General features: G+C 50.5%; 1 protein-coding gene across 1 annotated transcript in view; it reads left to right on the top strand.

The window, feature by feature from the left end:
- Positions 1 to 12,803, top strand: part of ZNF423 (zinc finger protein 423) — a 342,911-nt gene that overhangs the window by 97,416 nt on the left and 232,692 nt on the right. The window contains exon 3 of the mRNA XM_040253473.1: positions 8,643 to 8,843. Within this exon, the coding sequence (XP_040109407.1) occupies positions 8,643 to 8,843 (201 nt within the window). The remainder of the gene's footprint in view (positions 1 to 8,642; positions 8,844 to 12,803) is intronic.

Here is a 12,803-nt window from a genome sequence, read left to right on the forward strand (position 1 = left end):
CATCACACTTTGGCCTTGGCTTCTAGAATTCCTGTCCACTAGAGAGACGTTCTCTGGAAGGTTCTTGTCATTTTCTTGGTCAACCACGGGCCTGTGGAGAGGGGGGCCTGTTCCCAATCTGGCATCATCAGCCAGGATGGCCATTCTGGCAAGGTTTGTGTGATGCAGCCTCAGGTTCAGTGTCTGAATGACTGCGGCTTTGAAATCCCATCCGCAGAGCCATCAACACTGACAAGGGAGTGATAGGCACTCCCTCCAAAACCCCTAAGACAGCCTGTGGAAGTTGCTTCCTTATTTAAGAAGTGGAACTTGGACAGCAAATTATGTGTTAAAATATTTGCCTACAGCTCTGCTGTCAAGGGGACCCTTTAGGCTGAGTGTTAAATGTTACCCTGCTGCCTGCACTGCAAATATTTTAAACCTGAAGATAAATAGTGGCTGCCTTGTGGAATTTGGGGCCAGCAGCGGATGCACAAGCAGAGTGTCTAATTGGGGTTGGCAGGCTCCTTGCCCAGCCCCGGCCCAGTTCCTCTGTTTCTTCGTCCCACCCGCCCAGGCGTGCGTGAGAAAGTATTCACAGAGACGTGTCCTTCTCTACAAGCCAGGCCCGAGTGCCGCGCTGAGGTTCAGCCAGGGGTTTGACCTCGTGCCCAGGTTCCGAAAGTGCTTCCTCCCACGCTGGCCCTCAGGAAACGTGCTGCCGGGGAAACTGTTTGTAGGAAACATACGGGCTGTTAGGACGGAGCCTGCGTTCGCTATTAAAAGAAAATGTTGCTCCAGGATAAACACTTTGGAAGTGGTAGACACCTGCCTGGACCGTGAAGTCTGCCTGGACTGTGAAGTCTGTCTGGAGGCTCCCGAGCGGCGTACAGGGGGAGAGCGCAGGACAAGCGGGCGTGTGAATTGTAAACACGTACACATTGCCTGCCCCCGGGGCAGACCCTCGGCAGAGGTCACGCTGTTTCCTGGAGGAGGTGGGCTTGTCGTTTACTCAGGGTCACACAGCGTGGAGTGGGGGAGCCTGGACTCAAGACCAGGACTTTCCTCTCCTGGTGCAGTGGATTCTTTTGGACATTTTTGTGTCTTCCATGGCGCATGTACCCTGACATTCTCTACCCTCAGGAGCCTGTGAGGTATCCTTCCAGAGTCACGTGTGGCATGGTGTCTCCACCCTCCTGTCTGAGCAGAGATGCTGCCTGTGTTTGAATGATGACAGCAAAATAAGGCAGTAACTGTGGCTACTGTTTTCGCAAGCTTCCTTGTGAGCCGAGTGTCAGGCTATGTATATCGTTTCTTGTTAAAACAGTTTAACGGCATTAAAATTTTTCTCAGAGGGCAAGTGACTTATCCAGGGTCTCCCAGCTATGAAGTGATGCCTGTGGATGTGAACCCAGAAATGCTGGCTCCAAGGTCTGGAATTCTTTCTGTTGTTTCTTTATTATCCCATCAGGCCCTGGAACGTGACTCCAGCTGTCTGCTGCTCATGTGTGTCGTTGCTTCATAACCATCTTTCTGCAGGAACAGCGTGGTTCTCTCTGCCCTGCTGATTCTTCCACACTTGGCGCTCCTGGTGCTCTCTGTGCAGTTGGTTTTCTCGTCAAGCCCTGGACATGCCTAGAATTCACCATCTGCTGATTTCTGCAGAGATGGGTGGTGTGGTCTCCTGTCCAGGTCTGACTGGGGTAGGAGATGGGGAGGCTGGCCTCCAGGGATGACTCTCCACCTCCCACTCTCATGGGGCACCATCCTGGCCCTCACACCCCTCTTTGCCCTCCCTGGCACCTTTGCCTTGCAGTTTTGCCCACATCTTCCTCTGCCCATCTGCTCCTGCTCCAGCCTCCCCTGAGCTCCTCAGAACCCTGCAGGGCTCTTGGCTTACCTGTATCTGTGTGTAGCTGTAGGCGCAAATCTTCTCGAATCAATGGCCGTTCGTTCATCTCCACCTTGCGAAGCAGGAGAGGACCATGTCCATCACGATCAGGCTTGTTGACACATAGGGACTCAGCCTTGGATGGGACAAGTGACGGAGTCAGAGTCACTCATGGGCTGAAGTGGGTGGTCCTAGAGTTAAGACTGGAACCCAGGGTGCTGAGTGACCTCAGCCCAGGCTGCAGCGCTTAACCACCTATACCTCCCCTGGGGCATTCCATTTCTTCACTGGGCACTCTTTCACCCACCTCATGTTGATTAACTATCTTTTCTGTGCCAGGCCTTGTATGGCTTTGAGGCCGCTGAGATGAAAGAGACTGTATGTTATTGCAAATACATGTGTGTTATGCCTGGCCCACAGTAGGTGCCTAATCAATGCATCTCGGGTGAATGAAGGAGAGCACAGATGAACGGGTGTGATTGTAGCTTCTGGAGTATCTCACGGCTCTCGTTTTCTTCCCTTGTTTTCTGTGTCCTGGGCGTGTGGGGGCTGCTCCTGGCCTTCCGCCTCTACTGGGTGGGTCCTCGGCCCTGGGACCCCTGAGGTGGGACCCTCAGTGGCCCCTGGTTGGTTTTCAGGGTTCCCAGGACCCTTGATGGTGGGTTGTTCCCTGCGGTCGGTCCCAGGAAGGAGAAGAGGCAGCATTGTTGCTGAGGTTCTTTCTGACTCTCGTGCTGGCGGGGACTGGGGCCAGAGGGAAGAGACCCTCACGGGTGTTCTCAGGCTGAGCCTGTCTCAGCTGGCCCTGGGGAGCGCCGAGGCCCTGACAGTCCTGACTCATGAGCTCGAGAAGCCTGGCTGAGAAGGTAGGAAATGTCCTGTTCCCAGACCTGGCAGCCAGTGGGCAGCCTGGCCCCCCGGGGCCTCTCCCCTCTCCCTTTCTCTGGCAGTGGACTCAGCCAGCTGTCCCCTGCTCAGTGCTTTCGCAGGCATTCCCTTTTTTGCCCTCCCGTGTAGGGTCAAGAGTCAAGATTATAGGCAGAAGACCTGAGTTCGATTCCAGGCTCTGCCCTTCCCAGTGTACATGATTGTGTGTGGTCCTGAGCCTTGGCTTCCCCCTCTGGAGAGGGGAGATATCAACTGCATCTCCCCCATAGGCTTTCTGTGATGATGGGATGTGAGGATGCGAAGGTAGAAGGTACCTGCGGTGGCCACCGTCACTCAGGGTGCCAGGGGAGGCAGCACCTGGCTAGGGTGGGGAGAGGCACTATTCTCTCATCATAGGCAGCAAAGATAGAGTGTTTTGTTACTGCCGCTCTCTGCTCATAGAAGGTTCCCCAAGCCCATATCTTGGACTCGGGGACTTGTGTGGTGTAGAGGGATTAGCCTGTGTAGGTGTACCTTCTTCCTCTTGCCTTGAAGAAGTTGGCAGAACAGATCGGTCCCATCATATGTTAGGTTGAACCATTTGAGATTGCCAATATTTGGCATTTTTGACCCACAAAGATGGCAACTTCATATGGTTGAACTCAATACTTAGCACACAATAAACAGCCCTGTAACCACTTCCTCTTCCCTTGCTTCCATCTGTATTGACATTCAGAGTCTTGTTTCTTTGAAATCAATTCATTCATTCATTCACCATTTACTGAGTGCCTACTATGTATCTGTACTAGGAGCTGGGGAGATAGTACCTAGTGAAACAAACAGAGCTCCTGCCCTCATGAGCCTATGGGGACGTGTTGCAGCTATCAGTGGCTGTCACAGGCACCCCAAAACTCAATGACCTAAAGCAGCAGTTATTACCACACACGGTTCTGTGGGTGACTGGGCTTGGCTGGTGCTTTCACTTAGTACAGCTGTTACATGGTTGTAGTCATGTGGCTCTTGGGGCTGCCTCCTTCTGAAGGCTTATCTGGGGTAGGTGTCCAAGATGCTTCATTCCCGGGGCTGGCAGGGTGTGCTGGCAGCCTGAAGCACCCACCCTTTCTTCATGAGGCTTCGGCTTCTTATAGTAGGGCAGCTGGGTTCTCAGGGGACCCAGGGGAGGCTGCATTCTAGTTTCTGCTGCATTCTTGCGTTCGAAGGAGCCACCAAGGCCAGCCGGGCCAGAGGGGAGTTGTGGAGGGGACGTCGATCCCTCTGCTTCTTTGTTTAACTTTTATTCATTTATTTTCGGCTGTGCTAAGTGCCGCGTGGACTTTTCTCTGGCTGCGGTGAGTGGGGGCTGGTCTCTAGTTGAGGTGCATGGGCTCCTCATTGCGGTGGCTTCCCTTGCTGCGGAGCATGGGCTCCAGGGCATGTGGGCTTTGGTGGTTGTGACTCCTGGGCTCTAGAGCACAGGCTCAGTAGTGGTGGTGCACGGGCCTAGTTGCTCCGCGGCCTGTGGGGTCTTCTTCCTGGATCAGGGATTGAACCCGTGTCTCCTGCATTGGCAGGCGCATTCTTTCCCACTGAGTCACCAGGGAAGCCCTAGGTCCCTCTTTTTGATGGGAGAGGGCAAGGTCTTCCTCTGTAGTAGCACATGGGATGGGAGTCGTTGCTGCTGTCCAGGACAAGTGGGGCTGCCATGGGAGGCGGAGAGTGAAAAATCAGCCCGTGAGAGAACTTGGAGCTAAGTGTGCTGACAGGGAAGGAAAGGGGACCTTGGGGAACGGATGATGGGGGTCTGAGTGGCTTTGATACTCAGGCCCGTGGGGAGTGAGGTGGGTAAAGAGTGACAGCAGAGCAGGAGTGTGAAGCCCTTGGCTAAATACACTTGAACTTAAGGGATGGAACAAAGGTGTGTGTGGCTGTTGAGACAATTGGAAACAGAACGCTTGCTGGGCCTTGGGGGCCGCGAACAGGACCCTGCAGGTGACTCTGGAGGGTAGGACGGTTCTTTGACACTTGAGACTCACTTTTCCATTGAGGCTCTGCTGTGGGGAGACCATGTAGCGGAGTGGTTAAGAATCAGGCACAGCTGGAGAAGACTCTTGAGAGTCTCTTGGATAGCGCGGAGATCAAGCCAACCCTGAATATTCATTGGAAGGACTGATGCTGAAGCTGAAGCTCCAGTAGTTTGGTGACATGATGTGAAGAACTGACTCATTGGAAAGTCCATGGGGTCGCAAAGAGTTGGACGTGACTTAGTGGCCGAACAGCAGTAATACCAGCTGGCTTTGAAATCTGCCCCTGTGGCCTTGGTGAAGCGTCATCACCTCCCAGAGTCCCAGTTTCCTCAGCTGGAAGGTGGGGCAGTGATGGTGCCCAGCTCATAGGGCACCAGGTCGGCTGGTAATGCTCGCTGCTGTGGGTGGACCCCTGGGCAGAAAGATGGTGGTGTGCACACAGGAAAACACCAACCTTGTGAGTTAGCCAAGGAGAAATGTGTGGCCTGGCAGGTCGGGAGCTCTGTTAATGGACGGAAAGGCGGCCTGCATGGTGCCGATTCTGTTTCCTATCCCGAGCTCGTGGCCCTGGGGAGAGGGCCCTATTGGAAACTGTTTAGTTTAGGCCTTCCTTGGCTATCCCGGAGAGAACTTGGGTGAGGCTGGAGGGAAAGGCCCCAGCGGCCTATTTTTGGAAAGTCCTTCTCAGCCCCGGGGCGGTGGGGGTGGGGGGTGCGGAGAAATAATCTGTACTGACCTTGCTTTGGGGGCCCTGGTGGTTGCAGGGACCTGGGGTCAGCTGTAGTTTAGGCTCAAGGTTTCCACGATGGAAACCCGAGGCAGCCCTTGGGGTACGGGCTCGGGAGGGCTGGTGGCGGCTGCTGGGCCCTGTGTCCGCTGTGCGCTCTCAGTGAAGACCCTTGGGGGACTCTGGCTGGATGAGGGAGGGACATGGGCCAGCAGGGCCACCCCCGAGGAGACAGAGCTGGCTCAGGGGAGCAGGGAAGGTCCGCTCCTGATGGCCCTAGGGGCTCACTGAGCAGCTGCTGAGGGTGGGCCTGGAAAGAAGAGACCCAGAGAGTGCCCCAAGGGCACTGGCACCCTCAGTGCTCTCGTCTCCTGGCCTTGGACATCTGGGGTCCAGGCCCGGAGAAGGGCGAGTGACTCCACGTCAGAACTTGTAGGTTCAGTCTCTTATGTGGCTCTGGGTGGCCTCTCAGAGCCTCAGTTTTCTGAGGAAGGCTGGAAAAATAACACCATTTTTCCCGATTGTGAGGCTCCAAGACTGGGTCACACGAGATTGCCTTACAGAGTAAACCTTGGAGCAGGATGGAGGGCGTCCTGCTCTGGAGGTCTTGATTCTGTTGATGCAGCAGAGGGGCCCCCGGGGACTAGGTCTCCAGGGAAGTCCCGCTTCGAACAGTGCTTCAGGCTGTGTATGAGGTCCCCGTGGCGCTCACCTCCCGTCTCTTGTCCCCTTCCATGCAGCCACCTTGCCTTCCCGTTTAGGAGACAGCGGCGGGGAGGTGACAGTTCCTTAAAACAGATTTATACTGTTGGATGACTTTATGGGTTTTTGCCTTATAAAAACCCACGAGTTGACATTCTGATTTATCTGCTCCTGAGTCAACAGGATGTACCAGATTTAAAGAGATCAAATGCATTTAATGTTTGTGGTTCCAGTTGTGGATTAGATGAGCTATTATGGAAAGTGCTGCCAAGTAAATATGGCAAAAAAAATATAACAAGGGGATAACTTAAATATGTCTATTAAACTGTGTGTTAAGTAAAGTAGCACCGGCGTGGTGCTGAATGTAACTTATTATCTGGAGACTTGGTGTAGTAGATAAAGTGGGAATTATGGTTCTTTTTTTCCCCCTTCAGAACATTTTTTTTTTTTTTTTCGTTAAAGGAAGAGACTGTAAACTAGGAATTTCAGAGACGGGCGCTTGACTGTGTAACCATGGCTGTGTGATGACTTATAATATTGAAGGCTCCAAATGATATTTCTCATTTCTTTGCTTTCTATTTCTTGCCGTCGCTGCAGCAGCAGATCAGATTTGCTGAGATAAATATGCTGCCTGGCTTTTAATGGGATTTCTGTATTGCCAGGAGTTGGCGTTCTGATAATAAAAGAACCTAAAAATTGTACATCCCTTAATTGGTAAGAAGAGAGATGTTTTGATGGGCCACAAATGGAAACATTGATTTTTACTGCCTCCGCACAGCTCCAAGCGGCGTGTCACGCCACGTTCCCTGCCACGGAAGGCAGCAGCTGGCTCTCCAATGAGCTGATTTGTGTTTGTAGGTTCTTGATGTCAGGTGCTTGGAAGTGCGCGTTCTGTGCGGACGGGAGAAACGGAGCCCTTATAACATTATCTATTTCTAAATTGAAATATTTGTAGGACTGTGGCTTCCACCTCAAATCGAATGCATTTTTTGCTTTGTTCCTCTTTCTTCCTTTGGCAACCAGTCCTTGAGGGTTTAAAGGCTCTGTGCCAAAGGCTTTTTCTGTAACTGTGATGTTATGGGCAATATACACACACACTCATGCACACACACACACATACACGTGCACACATACATACATACACCTCTGCATATGAGTATATTTTGCATCAGTATCTTTACATGTAGTAGAGATTTCTCTCTTTAGTTTAAGTAAGTGCTGGTTTCCGTACAGATTGATCTGTTTCCCAGAACAGACTGTGGGAAGAGATGACAGGCACTTTGATTTTCGGTTCCAAGTCTCTGTATTTTAATGGTCAAGTTTAATCCACTGACTTTTATTGGGCTGACTGATATATTTTGTATGTAATATTGGCCATGGATTTTTTTTCACTTCACTTTACAAGTTCTTGTTGGTCCCTGTTTATCTCTCAGATTGAGTCTTTGCTCTGTGGGGAAGTGCACGGGGCAGGAGTTAGGATGTCAAGGTCAACATTTGTGGGGGGCTAGGGATGTTACAGCCCCCTGGCTGGAGGCCAGGTGCCTTACCTGTGAAAGGGGAATAACAAAGCTCTCCCTCTCTGCAGGGGAGGGGCAGTGACAGAGTGGAGCCAGGTGATCACTTGAGCCCCTTTTAGTTCTGGGATGTGTAAGACTGTGAAACGGGGCTACATGTGTGTATTTGTGACTTTGAAAATGCACAGAATGCTATGCAATTCCAAAGCATTGTTATCATGATCGTTAATCATGAGTTCAGTTTTCTGTACAGTTTATCTACTGGTTTGCATGGTGCTAAGCATAGAATTGGTATTTTATTTGAAAGAAGTTGGTCAAATGATTCCAAGGCTGGTTTTCACTCTCTAGGCTGATACTGGGGGTGCAAGTGAGGGCTCAGGTACCTTTTAAGCAGCAATTTGATTGTCCTTGGTCCTGCAAACATATGTGCTTCTTTGATTCCAGAATCAGGACATCTTTACAAAGAACTGAGCCAGCCTCTCACCACATTGAGAGGCATGTTGTGTGGAGGGTTAGTCTGGCTAAGAGATCTCTCAGCTCTAAACCACAAGGCTTTAGGGGAAACTTAAAGCTTGTGCATTAGGAATAGCTGATCAAAACACTGGAGAGGTGTGTGAGAGAATTGAGTTTTTAGGAGACAAAATGCTGAGGCATTTTCACCTCCCTGATGGGTCACGACCCCCAGTATCCACACACAGAGGGAAGATGACAGGAAATCCCTCTAGAAGATTTGCACCAAGAATTAAATAAGCTAGCTGAGAATTACGGCACCACATGCTACAAAAACCCATATATTAATATACTGAGAGGTGGCAAGGATAATGGACCCTGGGAGGTAGAGTAATTAAATGTGTCTTCATAAATGCGGGGCGATTTCTTTTACAATGCTTTCCCCAGACCCCGTCAGCTGACATGGACTGTATTCTTCCTGTTGGCAGGAGGCCTAGAAGGAGAGCCGGAGTGTGATCGAAAAACCAGCCGTGCGCTGGAAGACAGGAACAGCGTGACAAGTCAAGAGGAGAGGAATGAGGACGATGAAGACGTGGAGGATGAGTCAATTTACACCTGCGATCACTGTCAGCAGGACTTTGAGTCTCTGGCAGACCTGACGGACCATCGGGCCCACCGCTGTCCTGGAGGTAATGTTAAATAGCACTGGGATTCTGACAGGTGGTTATACGGGTAATTGGACATAGCAACAGCTTGAAGCCTCAAGTGAGATTAAAGAATTAATAATGTAATTTTACAGTTAATGTCATTTTATTGTGGTGTCTTGGGTACCCTCTTCAATAAAATTAAAAATAAAAGCAACAGCTTTGCGGCAAGCAGGAGTTAGGTGGAGGTACCCTGTCCTTGCTCCCCGAAACTACCGTCTGTGGTCTGTGACCTATAAGTGGGTGGATGTGCACCCTGGATTTCTGGAAGGCCTTTTGGAAACCCAGCAATTAAGAGGTTATTAGTGCAAAGTTAAGCAGCTTAAGTGTGGAAAGCTGCGTGAAGGAGTGAACTCTGAGGCAGGGCTAACTATGGGATGAGGAGAATTTCAGAAGCCAAGAAGTACGCCTGCAGAAAGGGACCCAGTTCCACCTCTGCACTTGGGCTCTGCTTCTCCGGGTCGGAGAAGTGTGGTGGGAGCAGTTTTTGCTAGACATGACGATGATCCTGTGTTCTGTTTACCAGCTGCCTCAAAGAAGGTGGACAAGGCCACAGTTTCTAGGAGCGATTTAGACTTCACGAGTCAAGTGTGTCCATGTGTCTGGGATATATGGGGTGTAAGGGGTAGGGGAATGGGGGCACGTGTATTCCCTGGAGTGTGGCAGCCATGCTATCCCGTTAGGGTTGATATCTTTCCAGGCTTTGAGCAAGGAGGTCAGAGCATCCGTATTCCTTACATAGCTATCCTGAGACACTTCCTTCTATTGTGATTGTTGATGCAGCCCCTTGGGTGCTGGTTTGTGGGGATAGGACCTAAATCTCCAACCAGTACTCCAGGGAGGGCCTGACACCTGTTTCGGGAGGGAAATTTGCTGGTAGGAGATAGGTTGGGACTCAAAGTCTTGTTTCCTCTACCTGTCAGGCTGTCTTGGAAGTTTGATAGCCAAGTGTTTGCGGAACTTTGCTATGACTTTTCCTCTAGTGACGTCTGTACCCACACAGCCCTGGGTGAGCCAAGTCCTCATTCTCAACCTCTAAAGGGAATCTATAGCAAAAACAATGGACCCAGAAAGACTCAAAGTTTTGAACTGTTTGGGACTCAGCAAACCAAACCCAGTCATTTTGGAATTTGTTAATATTTCCGTCATTGGCAGAGGAGATGGCCAACTTAGATGTTTAGAATCAGAATTGGAAGGGATTTATGCGGTTGGCTTTTCCAGTTGTCTTATTTCTTGGGGAAAAATATTGAAGCATTGAGACAGAAGGGTGATTACTTAACCCGGGTCACATAGCAGTTTGGTGACGGAATCAGGACCTCCTCATTATTGTGGGCTACAGACTCTCATTCTGCTTGAGAAAACTGTCGATGCTTGTGTAGTTCTTGATTAGCTATGAACTGAAGTGAAAGTCTTAACTATAAGAGAGTGAACTATTGGTACATATTTTAAAAACAATCAGTTAATCGATCTTCTAATTAAAAGCTATTCTCTTTATGTTGTATCACACTGCTCTCGTGTAGTTGTTAAAGCAGGGCTTCCCAGTTCTACTGCGGAGTGATGCTCTGTTGAGTGTCTTGGAATGAGGTGCCCTTCCTGGCACTACCCAGGCTATTCCTTCCTCCAGTCCTTCAGCATCAAGGAGATTCTTGTGTCTGTTACCACACTTTAGAGAATGGTGGTGCTTCTAGGTGGAGAAGGGAGATTGGGAGGCTTTGGGGCTATAGGTGGGAGTCTGTATTGGAAATTTTAAACGGTAGCTATTTGTCCTTTGGTCCTGGGCAGGACTGTCTTCCCAGTGACCGTCTCTTTTCTTCACAGCCTCAGACTTTGGCTGAAATCACAGCAGCCCTATTTGCAGGGTCTCCAGCCATCTTTATTGATGCATCTCTATCTACCAGCTCTTCTGCCTGCTTCCTGACAGGACCCCACTAACGACCTCCACTGGGACATGGGAACCAGGAATACCCCCAAACCCTGGAGCATTGGACAGGAGTCAGAGATTCCTTGAAAGAGTACAGGAAACGGCCTCGCCTAATAGCATCCCTGAGAAATTCATTACCACCCAGTAAAGGCGTGACCCAGCCTGGGCAAGTCCCTCGAACATGGAAGAGAGATGCAAGGAGTTATTTCCCCCAGTTCTTAGGACTACTCAGGGACAGGATACACTACTGGGAATTGTGTGCATATTATTCAAAACAGGGCTTCCCTAATAACTCAGTTGGTAAAGAATCTGCCTGTAGTGCAGGAGACCCTGGTTCAATTCCTGGGTCAGGAAGATCCCCTGGAGAAAGGATAGGCTGCCCACTCCAGTATTCTTGGGCTTCCCTGGTGGCTCTGCTTTCAAAGAATCCACCTGCAGTGTGGGAGACCCGGGTTTGATCCCTGGGTTGGGAAGATCCCCTGGAGAAGGGAAAGGCTACCCATTCCAGTATTTTGGCCTGGAGAATTCCATGGACTGTATAGTACTTGGGGTCGCAAAGAGTCGGACAGAGACTGAGCGATTTTCACTTTCACTTATTCAAAACAGGTCCCTACTTAGGACGCCTCCAACATCCTTGGATTGTGCGGTTGTTTTCAAACTGTGTCCTCAGAGGTGTCTTTGGGGCTATCTGACTGAGGGGCTCTGAAACCCACTCCAGACAGAGGTATTATCTTAAAAAGTTTGCTTTATACATTGAGTTAGTTTAACATCTTCAAAAATTGCCTTCTGCTTTAACATTTTGGAACTGGTACAAAAATGCAACAGCAGGCCCTCCTAGGCCAGCCTCAGGGGTCTCTGCTGGACGCTCATCCTTGGCCACCCGGTCGCAGTACCAGGGACAGTGCAGGTGGGCATCACTGCCCCATGGAGCAGACTCTGGAGGGAAAGGTGGGTGCTTTTCAGCCCAGCGAAGACTGTTTCAGACAAGGATTTCAGAGAGGACCCTGCTCTGTGAGGCCTGGCGGGCTCTGGGTGCTCCACGGAGGCTTCTGAGGGAACAGATGAGTCTTGTTTAGAGAGAAGGTGGAGCTTCCCTGCTGTTGAGGATCTGAGGCCTGAGGGCAGCACATCCGTCCATTGGAATCTGGCTTTGGGTGTAACAAAAAGCTTTCCTGCAGAGGGCTGTCCTCCTGGAATGCAGAGGCAGCACAACCCTCTCCAGCCAGGGTGCCTGGAAAGCCCAGCCCAGGGGGCAGTGTTTGTGGGGTTCCTCTTGAGTGTGACCCTTTCTATTATTATTAATTTTTTACTGAAGTATAGTTGATTTATAATGTTGTGTTAATTACTGCTCTACAGCAAAGTGACTCAGTTATACCTATATGTACAATTTTTCCCAGTATGGTTTACCATGGGATATTGAATATAAGTTCCCTATGCTGTCAAGTAGGAGCTTATTGTTTATCTGTTCTCTGTGCACGAGTTTGCATCTGCTAATCCCAAACACCCCCGGCTCCTACCTTGGCAACCACAAATCTGTTCCTAGGTCCACAATTCTGTTTCTGTTTTGTGGATGGGTTCATTTCTGTCATATTTTAGGTTCCTCGAATGTGGTCCTTCCTCGAACTGCTCTGGCAGAGTGAGCTGTGGGCTCTTGCTGTGGCAGTTCGGGTGGGCGTGGGGGCACGGCCTTGTTCCATCAGACTCCGGGAGAGTGGTGTGAGGTCTGGACAGTTTCTGGGGTGGGGATGCTCCTCGTGGAAGGGGAGCCTTCTACCAGAATGGTGGTGATGGCATTCACCAGGAAGCTCCCAGATCCTCCACCCTGGAGCCAGGACTGTCTGCACTGAGGAACCCTGGCTTCCAGGTCTTTCCTCGTTCCTCAGCAGGAGTGGCAGTGCTGGGTCCAGGAGGGGCTGCTGAACTGTGGACTTCCAGAACCGAAGGCAACTCCATTGAGACCTGTTTGTATTTCTCTCTCCCTCTTTCTCCTTCTCCCTCCTTTGTGTCTGCAGAGAAACCGACTT

Source organism: Oryx dammah, unplaced genomic scaffold (assembly GCF_014754425.2).
Source record: "Oryx dammah isolate SB20612 unplaced genomic scaffold, SCBI_Odam_1.1 HiC_scaffold_13, whole genome shotgun sequence".
Taxonomy (NCBI): Eukaryota; Metazoa; Chordata; class Mammalia; order Artiodactyla; family Bovidae; genus Oryx; species Oryx dammah.